The following is a 14,000-nucleotide window of genomic DNA, read 5'->3' on the forward strand; positions in this document are numbered from 1 at the left end:
CTCGCCCCGGGCTGAAGAGCAGCAGCTGCGTACACAAAGCGTGTCCCATGCGATCGAACTTCAGTGACAAAATCAATTCCATTGATTTATTTTTTTTGTATTGGACTGTCCTAACTGGCCGCGAATTTAACAGTTTCAGTGTGGACAGAGAGAGTTTAACGGTTTCAGTGCGGACAGAGAGAGTTTAACGGTTTCAGTGTGGACAGAGAGAGTTTAACGGTTTCATTGTGGACAGAGAGCGTCCGATGTCACGCAGCTCGACGCGATAGTCGGACGCTCGCATTCAGTTACACGGTGTAAACGGATCTTAAGCCTGAATTACGGTTCTGCGTTAAATCGACGCGTACCCTACGCCGTAGGCTCTGCGTTGGTGTAACGCGGAACCATAAATCAGCCTTTAGTTCCCTGAAGAGGGAACCGGGTCACCTCATCTTCACACTAATTCACGCAGGAAGATTTAATTGAATTCTAAACAGGTACACCACAGTTCTTTACTCCGGTTACAAGACAAATGAATCATGTTAACTGCAAAGAAATCACAACACTGAATTTTCACAAATGGCAACTTTATTGTTAAAAAAATAAAAGAACATAAGTTGTATATAAATAACATGTATGCACTATTGCTGGCTCAAGGAAGGACCGTGGGTCTTCTGAAGGTGTCGTTGAACAGCTTCAGGTGCTTGGAAGATCTGAAACCATAAACAGAAAAAAATGTATTACGGTACTAATAGAGCTCCTTAACACGGAGTAACACCGGAGCTAAGCTAAATACTTAGCCCATGCAAAGATCATACTTGTAAACAAAAATAACATAAAAAATGAACGCCACTTACCGCTGACTCGTGTGCAGTTGCCGGGTCCGTACTGTTGGCACTGATCCTTTTATGAGGGTAAGTGTTGATGCAAAATTTAATTTTTCCTGTCCCTCGCTCACAACACATACTCATATTATAACACTCATAACACAAAGGGGGGGGTCTTTTCAATTTACTAATTTACAATATGTTTATAACATGTTTATAACACAAAGGGGGGTCTTTTCAGTTATTTACTAATTTACAATATGTTTATTACATGTTTTATAACATAAAGGGGGTCTTTTTAGTTATTTACTAATTTATAATATGTTTATAACATGTTTACAACACAAAGGGGGGTCTTTTCAGTTATTTACTAATTTATTATATATTTATAACACATTTATTACATGTTTATAACACAAGGGGGGTCTTTTCAGTTATTTACTAATTTATAATATGTTTATAACTTGTTTATAACACAAAGGGGGGGGTTTCAGTTATTTATAATTTATAACACATTTATTACATGTTTATAACACAAGGGGGGGTCTTTTCAGTTATTTACTAATGTATATGTTTATAACATGTTTATAACACAAAGGGGGGGTCTTTTCAGTCATTTACTAATGTATATGTTTATAACATGTTTATAACACAAATGGGGGTCTTTTCAGTTATTTAATTTACAATATGTTTATAACATGTTTATAACACAAAGGGGGGTCTTTTCAGTTATTTACTAATTTATAACATGTTTATAACACATTTATTACATGTTTATAACACAAAGGGGGGGTTCTTTTCAGTTATTTACTAATTTATAACACATTTATTACATGTTTATAACACAAAGGGGGGGGGTCTTTTCAGTTATTTACTAATTTATAACATGTTTATAACATGTCTATAACACAAGGGGGGCTCTTTTCAGTTATTTACTAATTTATAACACATTTATTACATGTGTATAACACAAAGGGGGGGGTCTTTTCAATTTACTAATTTACAATATGTTTATAACATGTTTATAACACAAAGGGGGGTCTTTTCAGTTATTTACTAATTTACAATATGTTTATTACATGTTTTATAACACAAAGGGGGTGTTTTTAGTTATTTACTAATTTATAATATGTTTATAACATGTTTACAACACAAAAAGGGGGGTCTTTTCGGTTATTTACTAATTTATTATATATTTATAACATGTCTATAACACAAAGGGGGGGTCTTTTCAGTTATTTACTCATTTATAACATGTTTTATAACACATTTATTACATGTTTATAACACAAGGGGGGGGGTCTTTTCAGTTATTTACTAATTTATTATGTTTATAACATGTTTATAACACAAAGGCGGGGGTCTTTTCAGTTCTTTACTAATTTACAATATGTTTATAACATGTTTATAACACAAAGGGGGGTCTTTTCAGTCATTTACTAATTTATAACATGTTTATAACACATTTATTACATGTTTAGCAGGGAAGCAGGGAAACATTTAAAACCTGCAGGGACACCGGCCCTCGAGGACTGGAGTCCGACACCCCTGCCGTACACCATCTTAAAGGGGAATGAAAATAGCCTATCAGCACACACAAACAAAGAAGCACAAACCAAACAAGAACATGTTTATTCTCTTCCCTTTTTTTATCAAAGCATAGATTTACCAACATGGGTAAAATTTACCTCAGTCATAGGCAGTGAATAACGCTGTAAGAAAGTGTCAGGTCATGTTCCCTCCTCTCCACTAGGAAGAGGCACAGGCTCAGGGTATCTGTATTGGTACCTCCCACTTTATAAATAGAGGTCTGAAGATTATTTCCTCCTTTTGTCTCCAAGCACTCACACCTTGACTGAGGGCCCAATTTACTAAGATCCTAAATAAAGAGTACTAAATTGCGTGTGCACTGAAAAAGTTTGCGCGTGCTGTTTGCGTGTGGTTTGCGGGTGATCAACTAAGATTGCGTGCGCAATTGATAACAGGTGCAAACAGCAGTATTTAAATGAGGTGTTGCGTGTCTTAAGGTTTGCGAGCGCAAACTCTGCGCCATGGAGAGTGGATGGAATGCACAGTCACAAGCGCAAAATGAAATTTGACGAGTTGGAGTTGGAGATATTATGGAAGACGCAAATAAACACATCAATGAACTACAGCAAATAAATTTAAACATTACCAAAAGAAACGCAATATCGGAGGTAACACAAAAAACGGAAAAACGTCTGGTTTTTCCAACCTGATCTCACAAAAATCCGTGAAATGCCCACGACCTCTTACCACTATTTTCCGTGGTCCCAACATGGAAAGTGGTATAATTCCGTGTGTGCACCACGGATATTGTACCATGCAAAGTCAATGAGATCCGTGGTCGTGATATATACACGGATTATGACATTATTATTATTTATATATTATTCTTTGTTATAGTGGCTAAATTATGCGTTTTTGTCGCGCAAGGTACTGTTTGTTACTGTCAGTTTGTAAAAACATGTTTTTAACGCTGTTTTAGCAGTGTTTTATTGAGGTTTTAATGGGAACACCACGGATATAGTACTATGCAAATTCAATGGGTTCTGTGGTCGTGATATATACACGGATTATGACATTATTATTATTTATATATTATTCTTTGTTATAGTGGCTAAATTATGCGTTTTTGTCGCGCAAGGTACTGTTTGTTACTGTCAGTTTGTAAAAACATGTTTTTAACGCTGTTTTAGCAGTGTTTTATTGAGGTTTTAATGGGAACACCACGGATATAGTACTATGCAAATTCAATGGGTTCTGTGGTCGTGATATATACACGGATTATGACATTATTATTATTTATATATTATTCTTTGTTATAGTGGCTAGATTATGCGTTTTTGTTGCGCAAGGTATTGTTTTTTACTGTCAGTTTGTAAAAGCATGTTTTTAACGCTGTTTTAGCCGTGTTTTATTGAGGTTTTAATGGGAGCACCACAGATATAGTACTATGCAAATTCAATGGGATGCGTGGTCGTGATATATACACGGATTATGACATTATTATTATTTATATATTATTCTTTGTTATAGTGGCTAAATTATGCGTTTTTGTCGCGCAAGGTACTGTTTGTTACTGTCAGTTTGTAAAAACACGTTTTTAACGCTGTTTTTGCAGTGTTTTATTGAGGTTTTAATGGGAGCACCGCGGATATAGTACTATGCAAAGGCAATGGGTTCCATGGTCGTGATATATACACGGATTATGACATTATTATTATTTATATATTATTCTTTGTTATAGTGGCTAAATTATGCGTTTTTGTCGCGCAAGGTACTGTTTTTTACTGTCAGTTTGTAAAAGAAGAAGAAGAAACAGGAGATATTTAAAGTTTCTCCCATTTCGTCAACCACAGGGGATTCCCTGGGCGTCCCCTCTACGTCATAGAGTGACGAGGGGGGATCCTGATCACGTGACAGATGCCCCCGAATTATTTATTTTTTTAAATTTTATGGCTAATAATTCAAGTCTGAATACTAGTGCTCCAACGTCATCTGTTTTGAATGGATATTTTTGGTTGCCCGAACATAATAATTATACTACTACAACTAATAATAATGATAATAGTAAGGAGGAGGAGGAGGAGGAGGAGGAGGAGGAGGAGGAGGAGGAGGAGGAGAAGGACAAGGAGAAGGAGAAGGAGAAGAAGAAGAAGAAATGTTTGCATAACTTAAACACACAGAAATGTATTAGCACTATGATATATTATAAATTTGATCATCCAGGATCATCCTGTCAGACTGGGGAAGGGGTTAAAGGGTCTATAAATAGCCATGTTAAGTTAATGGGAAATTTTCAAAAGGTGAAACAATCAGTATTTAAAGGGGAAAATAAACTCAGAACTGGTCCAAATTGAATAGTATGACTGTGTATAATACTATCATCAATATCTTAAAGAAATCTGGCCACAAAATACTCGTTAAAAGATTTTGACTGATTGTTTCCAGCTTGGCCCCTAAAGAGGTCTCTGAATATACAAGTCAAACATCCATGATGTGTACCAACAACAAAATCAAACTTTGTCGTAGGACAACAGTGAAGACATCGTTGGAAAGGTCTTGACCTCAGGAGCAACATATGTCAATATGAGATTTGTGGGCAATTCCTGCTCCCCAGGTGTGCCCTTTGAACCTTGTACCTGTGACACTTTTGAAGGCCTGTAGTTCAACAAAAAAATATGCTAGAGACATGAGGTGAACAGTTTTGGAAAGCTCTGCACCTCTACTATCATGCCCGACAGTAGTCCAATAGGGGGCGCCACCGAATAGGGTCAAAACCTATAAAAAACATGATTTCACCCTCTTACCAATACAAAAGTCAAAATCAGACCAGACAGGCGTACTCCCCACCCTTAAAAACATATAATAAGCTTGCAAAGTTCGTGATCACAGTTTTATAAGCGCTAATTCATTGGAACTACAAAAGCTATGACGTAGCACAATGCTGTGTATTGTAACTTGGCACAAATTGTAGTTCTGTAACCTCCTTCCGGTTTTGGGTTAAGATGTTGACATTAGGGTTCAGAAATCATATATCCGCTCATTTTTCAACAGACAAAGTGTGACCATAAAATGTATATTTATATTGTGAGTACATGTATGTGATGGAAAAGATCAATATATGCATTTATTAGTGCTATTTTAACGTTTTGTCCTGCTGCCTATCTCGCCGACAGGAAGGGTTGTGTTCAATGCCGTAACGTATTAAGGAACGTTTCAAAACAAATCTTTCATACCTCATCCCTCGATCTATTTTGTTTCTATGAAGTGTTAATGTGGTTTATAATTTGTTTTAATATGGTGTGACTTCCAAACAAGAGCATTTAGTTCAGTATACCCGCAGTATTAACGTTTTGTCCTGCTGCTCTATTTCGCCGACAGAAAGAGTTGCGTTCAGTGGCGTAACGTAAAAACAGATCTTTCAGACTTCACAGTCCGTGGTGCTCCCATTAAAACCTCAATAAAACACTGCTAAAGCAGCGTTAAAAACGTGTTTTTACAAACTGACAGTTAAAATGGATGATCAAATTTATAATATATCATAGTGCTAATACATTTCTGTGTGTTTAAGTTATGCAAACATATCTTAAAAAAAAAAAAAAAAAAAAAAAAAGTTCTGGTAACCTCCTTCCGGTTTAGGGTTGAGATGGCATCATCATCATCATCATCATCATCATCATCATCATCATCATCATCATCATCATCATCATCATCATCATCATCATCATCATCATCATCATCATCATCATCATCATCATCATCATCATCATCATCCTCCTCCTCCTCCTCCTCCTTCTTCTTCTTCTTCTTCTTCTTCTTCTTCTTCTTCTTCTTCTTCTTCTTCTTCTTCTTCTTCTTCTTCTTCTTCTTCTTCTTCTTCTTACTATTATCATTATTATTATCATCATTATTATTATTACTATTATCATTATTATTATTATTATTAGTTGTAGTAGTAGTAGTATAATTATTATGCTCGGGCAACCAAAAATATCCATTCAAAACAGATGACGTTGGAGCACTAGTATTCAGACTGAATTATTAGCCATACAAATTAATTCGGGGGCATCTGTCACGTGATCAGGATCCCCCTCGTCACTCTATGACGTAGAGGGGACGCCGGGGGAATCCCCTGTGGTTGACGAAATGGGAGAAACTTTAAATATCGCCTGTTTCTTCTTAAAACAACGTTAAAAACGTGCTTTTACAAACTGACAGTAAAAAACAGTACCTTGCGCGACAAAAACGCATAATTTAGCCACTATAACAAAGAATAATATATAAATAATAATAATGTCATAATCCGTGTATATATCACGACCACGGAACCCATTGCCTTTGCATAGTACTATATCCGTGGTGCTCCCATTAAAACCTCAATAAAACACTGCTAAAACAGCGTTAAAAACGTGTTTTTAAAATCGGACAGTAAAAAACAGTACCTTGCGCGACAAAAACGCATAATTTAGCCACTATAACAAAGAATAATATATAAATAATAATAATGTCATAATCCGTGTATATATCACGACCACGCATCCCATTGACTTTGCATAGTACTATATCCGTGGTGCTCACACGGAATTATACCACTTTCCGTGTTGGTACCACGGAAAATAGTGGTAAGAGGTCGTGGGCATTTCACAGATTTTTGTGAGATCAGGTTAGGTTTTTCATATTTCAATTTTAGGCACAGATCAAAAATACGAAATAGAAAAACGGGCCACAGGACTGAATTTGATTTTAATATTGAATTGGTCGGGTTTGCGTGACCCCGCGGTGCTCGGCATGATCTGAGGAGAAAAAGACAATCAGACACAGAGCTGGAGAGCGCTTTGATTCATCTATTTATGAGTTAAGTTTTTATTCAGATGTCCACAGTATATTGCAAATATTATATATTATATAGCAAACACTGACAGTAAATGTGTGACAGACGGGACCATCATATGGCCGTCGATTTAACGGAGAACCATAATTCAGGTGAAGCTGCAGTCTGTCTGCGTTGATACTGACACAGCGGGTCGGAGCGGATTTGGTCATGATGTTTAACCTGTGTTTTGTGATTAATAAGCACAGGTTTTAATTAAATGTAATTTACGAAGGATGATTTCACGTTCAATAAGATAAGTAATCAATAAAATACAAAGTTTTGGCACAAAGGCTTGGCCTGCTTGTGGGCGAGTGGAGGGGGGCACATTAAAAGAAGGTGGCAAGATATAAGGCGGAGAACTAAAGAAAAAGTGGCCTTTAATAAAACTTGTGCAACCATTTTTAAAATAGCATGCAGCAGAATAAAGACTCTCTCTCTGCGTATTCTTTGATTTTGGATGTCGCCTCCTTGCCACAATAACAGCAGCAGCAGATTAGCACCTTCCTTTCGAACGTATTAAATACAGACGCAATCACAATACGCGCAATTACTTTCAGGCTTGGTAAATCTCATTGCGCGTGGTAAATGGAGCAATTTGCAACTTCCCCTCCCAGTATTTAGGATTTCTGCCGGGTACGCCCCATATTGATTATTCATCAGGGCAAAAGTACTAAATGAATTGCGTGTGCAATTTTGCGCATTTCAGAGACGCAGTCGTCTTTGCACGCCGTTAGTAGATCAGCTCGCACATTGGTTTGCGGGTGCTGTCAAGTTTGCACAGGTTTTAACACACGCAAACCTTTAGTAAATCGGGCCCTGAGTGTTTAAGGGTTTTGTCAGGTGTTTGCCATGTGTCATTTGGTTTGACCTCCAATGTAAGTAGTTTATTTATGTTATTTTAGTTAAAGTGTCTCTGACATGAAGAATGGATAGATTTGATCGAATTAGTTAAATGTTATTGAGAATCATGTTTTTGGTTATTGGAGAGATTTGTGGTCATTTAATATGTATTCTTTAAAGAGTGATTTCATGATTTATTTGTCAAGATCATTTAATTTGTTCTTTCTTTATGTTAGAACCATGGCAATCATCCTGAAACTTAACCTCGTGAATTTAAATAAACTGTATAATTGATTGACTGCAATCCTGTTTCCTGGTGGTTATGTGGCTCCAGTCAGAACATTCATTCACTACAAATGGTCCTTCGAGCCAGAGGAAGCTGTCCTGCCCCATCTCTGTGCTACAGAAAAGCGCCTGTCCAAAGACGAGATAAAAACAAATAAAAATGGCCCTCCATGTTGCAATAGGAAACTAACCAACCACAGAGACAGTTCTACACACAGTCATCATTGAAGTTGAGGGCATTTTGAATTCCAAACCTCTCGGATATATCTCCTCTGACCTAGCTGATCCAGACCCAGTAACACCAAATATTTTGCTGATGGGGCAGCCCGACTCCTCTTCCTCAGGCAATTTACTGTGCAAGTGAGCTCCTCGACAGGCGAAGATGTCACGGTCAGATCCTGGCTGACCATTTTTGGACAGCCTTCATTCAGCCTTCATTCGCTACTACCTTCCAAGCCTTCAAACCAGGCAAAAATGAGAGACTGACAAGAAAAACCTGGATTCAGGTCAGGTTGTACTGATAATTGACCCCCAGTATCCTCGAGCATCATGGCCTATCTTCAGACCTCTATAGGGTGGGAGGTACCAATACAGATATCAGTAATTCTTCGGTTTATCGCCCAGGCCTACACTAAATCAAAGAAAATTGCTTAAAATGGTGTAATTCCAAGTCAATAGACTTGCCATAACACTCACGTGTGCAAATGTTTGGTAATTTACTCCAGAATCATAGAATGTTATTTTTTCTAATATGCTTACGATGATAAGTTGCCTTTGATGTGGACACCAAATGCACTCTTTATAGTGATATTGACCAAGGAATGTGGGGGCACCTGGGGGGGTATGAGTACGAGGGCCCGATCAACGCTGCTCGCAGTTTTTAATTGAATATAATTAGCTCTTAGATCTCAAACAGTATGGCTTTTTGCTCGAAGTGCACCTTTGGTAAACTGCTGTGGGAATAATAAACACCTCCCTATGTATATGGATGTATGGTGGGGGCTGGGGGTGACCACTTCTTCTGTAAAAATGCCACCTTTTGTCTTTTTAGTTGCTGTCTATTTGAAGGTACGATTAATTTGAATATTGCATTTTTATTAAACTTAAAGTAGAAAGAACTCACAAAATAGACTGTTTGGTGAAAGTTGATGAAAATGAAAAAATTCTGAGATTGTCAAAGTTGAGCTGTAAAAAAACAACAACACGCAAATACATACATATATGTATATATACATATATATACAAACCCACTCACCGGCCACTTTATTAGGTACAACTTGCTACTACAGGGTTGGACACCTTTTGCCTTCAGAACTGCCTTAATCCTTCATGGCATAGATTCAACCAGGTACTGGAAACATTCCTCAGAGAGTTTGGTCCATATTGACATGATAGCATCACGCAGTTGCTGCAGATTTGTTGGCTGCAGATCTATGATGCCAATCTCCCGTTCCACCACATCCCAAAGGTGCTCTGTTGGACTGAGATCTGGTGACTGTGGAGACCATTTGAGTAGTGAACTCATTGTCATGTTCAAGGAATCAGTCTGAGATGATTCGCGCTTTATGACATGTTATCCTGCTGGAAGTAGCCATCAGAAGATGCTCCACTGTGGTCATAAAGGGATGGACATGGTCAGCAACAATACTCAGGCTGTGGTGTTGACACAATGCTCAATCTGTACTAATGGGCCCAAACTGTGCCAGTAAAATATCCCCCCCACCATTACCCCACCACCACCAACCTGAACCGTTGATACAAGGCAGGATGGATCCATGCTTTCATGTTGTTGACTTCAAATTCTGACCCTTACATCTAAATGTGGCAGCAGAAATGGAGACTCATCACACCAGGCAACTTTTTCCATCTTCTGTTGTCCAGTTTTTGAGAGCCTGTGCGAACTTTAGCCTCAGTTTCTTGTTCTCAGCTGACAGGAGTGCCCCCGGTGTGGTTCTGCTGCTGTACCCTATCTGCCTCAAGTTTCCAGTGTTGTGGTTCAGACATGCTCTTCTGCAGACCTAACAAGTGGTTATTTGAGTTACTGTTGCCTTTCTATCAGCTCCAGCCATTCTGGCCATTCTCCTCTGACCTCCGGTATCAACAAGACATTTACGCTCACAGAACTGCTCACTGGATATTTTCTATTTTTCAGACCATTCCCTGTAAAGCCTAGAGATGGTTGTGGGTGAAAATCCCAGTAGATCAGCAGTTTCTGAAATACTCAGACCAGCCCGTCTGGCACCAACAACCATGCCACGTTCAAAGTCACTTAAATCACCTTTCTTCCCCATGTTGATGCTGGTTTGAACTGCAGCAGATCGTCTTGACCATGTCTACATGCCTACATGCATTGAGTTGCTGCCATGTGATTGGCGATTAGAAATTTGTGTTAACAACCAGTGGGATAGGTGTACCTAATAAAGTGGCTGGTATGTGTACATATATTTTGCATTCAAAATGGAAACGAGATGTTGTGTGTTTCTTCAATATAGTGCTGAGGTAGTAATCATTCACCAACACACAAAATATCCAGTCTGATGTCACACAATGGCTTTATCCCAGATAGTCTATTGATACAACACTTTACAGTATTTATACCCCACACAGGAGAATGGATAGCAGCTCAGGTATCCACACACACTGTCCAGCTGCTACTGTTTTTACATGGGAGCTGGTCTTTTTCCCAGTGGATGCAGCTGCCCCACTCTTCTGCTGCAATCATGTGAACCGCTGCTCCACAGCGCCTCCTACAGCTGATTCCAAACCAAACACAGACCCCAGACCAAGTTCTTGCGACTGCAGTATGTGTGCATTTCTATCACAAACATATTTGATCCACAATGGTAAAAATGATGTCAAAGACATGCAATAAGGTGAATTGAGCAGTATTTTTCATTTGAAAATGATTTATGATAGCAAAGCATCAAAGGTGAGACTGAAGAAAGGGAAGTTCTTCAGCTGCTGGCTAAGACTTCTTGTAGCATAGTTGTAATTGTTACACCACTACAATCTGGAGGGTAAGCTTGCATATAATAGTAAAACCATTTCTCACTACACGTTCTTCCCTGTACTTCTGTTCTTGTAAAACCTCATCATCTGCAGCCGAAGAACTGTTCCCATTCTTAAGTCAACAAATGACTAAGTACAATAGAAATGCCCGGATCAGCCCTCTTTAATGGAGGATGAATCCATTGGAGACTTAAGTAGACTTGAGATGTCAAAGTATACCAGAATGCATTTTGCAGCAAGAAGCAAAAGTAATGGAAGGAGAGACAAATTCGGAAAACGTTGGCAGCTATTCTGGCTATTTCAAGGCTGTCTGGCGTGTGTGATGAAATAATGTCGTGCTATCAACATTCAGACTCAGACGTACTGTTTTTGGCAGCGAATGTATTGGATACGGTCTTTGTTTTGCATATTTGGGTTTAGGTGGGATTAGATTTATTTAGGCTAAGAATGTGGAGTTTGTTCATGGAAGAAACATACAGAAGAGTTGCCAGGACAACTATTATGTGTTGTGTACAGAATAGAGAAATATAGTTTGACTTAACAATTTATATTCAGCATGAAAAAAGAGTTTCTAAATATAAAATAGCCTTATGATACATCCTGTCCAGGATGTATCCAGAATTTAGCTGGGGTGGGCTCGAGCAGACCCTCGTGATCCTGAATAAAAGTTTGTACAGAGGATGGGTAGATGGAAAGACGGTTAGACAGATAAACAATATTGGACAAACATCAAAGAGCTAATACCTCCAGACAAACATAAGCTTCATGAAAACCTGAAAAGAAAGAAGACTGTGGTAGCACTAAAATCGGCATTGTCTCATCTTTGAAATTCCGGTAACACTTTACTTGAATGTGTTGTCATAAGACTGTCATGATGCTGTCATAATCATGACATGACACCTTTCATGACACATTATGAATGCTTATGACAGTCGTCATTAAGTGTAATTCGGTAAATGATGTCACTTTTAATGCCAAGTTGACATTGTTTGAGATTAAAAGTGACATCATTTACCAAATGACACTTAATGACACTTACTGACGACTGTCATAAGCATTCATAATGTGTCATGAAAGATGTTATGTCATGATTATGACAGCATCATGACAGTCTTATGACAACACATTCAAGTAAAGTGTTACCGAAATTTCTTTAAAGTAAGTCAGAGAGACGGAAAAGATGAGACAAGGACAAAATTCACATAAGACTGAGATAGAGTCATTGTTTCATTAAAAGCTTTGATATTAATTGTCGGATCTAGGACATCACACATGCAAAATCAAAGAACAACCCTATCAAATCACAAGGTGTGTGTAAAAGTTCTACCATTTTTCCCAACAGGAAGTGTGTGAGAGAGTGGGAGGAGCCTCATGACAGCACTCTGTACTGCATCCAGACGGACAAAAACCACATGATAGCTAGTGGCTCTTCATATTATGGTGTTGTACGTCTTTGGGACAAACGCCAGACCAAATGCTTGCAGGTATGTTTAGCATTGGCGCACATTTTTGCAATTTCAGCTGTTAATATTTAAATTGTAGGTGTATCACATTCTTCCAGATATTAAACAAAATAACTTGTAGTTCCATTATTGCATGAATTTAATTATCTTGTGTTTGATTTGGTGCACAGTTCTTCCAGCTGAGCTCTGACCCAGTGAGCAGCCCAGTGTATTGTCTGAGGTTTAGCAGCTCTCACCTCTATGCAGCCCTGGCCACAGCCCTGCACTCCCTGGACTTCCGACAGAGCCCCACTTACATCAGATGACACGCAAATCTCTCAGATTTATCAAAATAATAAATGTTTCTATTTTCACAGTAAACCTTTGATAGTGTTGTTCTTTACAGCATTCAATCTATTTGGTTGAGTGTTTGTTTTGGCAGATGCCGCCTTTTCTGGATGTCTGTGCTTTCGTGTTTTTAAAGGTATAGTTTGCAATCGTATTCGAAAACATGTATTGTTAAACTGGGTGAAATGGTCCTTCCATCCTGAGAATAGCAAATGAATAATGTGTTCAGAAAAAGGAAAGAAAAAAATCCGACCTCCCTGACAGCTTTACTCCTGTAAAAACTCTGACCAAGCTGTTATTTGCGCACCGAATGGCACGGATAGGTCAGAGGACCAGAGGATTGGCAGAGTGGAAAGAACCAATCAGATGCCTTCATGACCCCCCCCCCCCCCCCCCCCCTGTCCCATGCGCGCACTCGCTTCCAGCCCCCGTGTCCACTACCCACGGATCGTCCTGGGCTCACAGTGTCCCAGTGTAACCCCCCCTTTTTTTCTCTGCTGAGCTGGATTCCACGGTCCCGTCATTTTTGCCCAAAAGAAACGACGGGACGGTGTGAAAGAAATCCGGATAATGTGCTACTCTCGCTGAGAAAAGCCTATTTTGTGGATTTCTGTCCTGGAGCTTAACTCCCTGGTATAATTCAGATATCATGTTGAAACAAAACGTGCGTAAAATGGAGAGGAAGTAGTGCTCTTGTAAGTCTGTAGACTCCTATCGTGAATGGAAGATATTCTAATAGTATATAAAAAAGCCACTCGCAAAGCCAGAGCAGCTTATTATTCATCGTTGATTGAGGATAACAAAAGTAACCCACGTTTTCTGTTCAGCACTGTAGCCAGGCTGACAAAGAGTCACAACTCTGTTGAGCCG

General features: G+C 38.7%; 1 protein-coding gene across 2 annotated transcripts in view; it reads left to right on the forward strand.

Moving 5' to 3' along the window:
* The window catches only part of fbxw4 (F-box and WD repeat domain containing 4), a 194,730-nt gene extending 181,578 nt beyond the window's left edge, over positions 1 to 13,152 (forward strand). For both annotated transcript variants that reach the window (XM_061745496.1, XM_061745497.1), the window contains 2 exons: positions 12,683 to 12,824; positions 12,974 to 13,152. In XM_061745496.1, coding sequence (XP_061601480.1) covers positions 12,683 to 12,824; positions 12,974 to 13,108 — 277 coding nt within the window. In that variant the 3' untranslated portion in view covers positions 13,109 to 13,152. The remainder of the gene's footprint in view (positions 1 to 12,682; positions 12,825 to 12,973) is intronic.
* Positions 13,153 to 14,000: the final 848 nt, after the last annotated feature.

This window comes from Cololabis saira, chromosome 17, assembly GCF_033807715.1.
Source record: "Cololabis saira isolate AMF1-May2022 chromosome 17, fColSai1.1, whole genome shotgun sequence".
Lineage (NCBI taxonomy): Eukaryota > Metazoa > Chordata > Actinopteri > Beloniformes > Belonidae > Cololabis > Cololabis saira.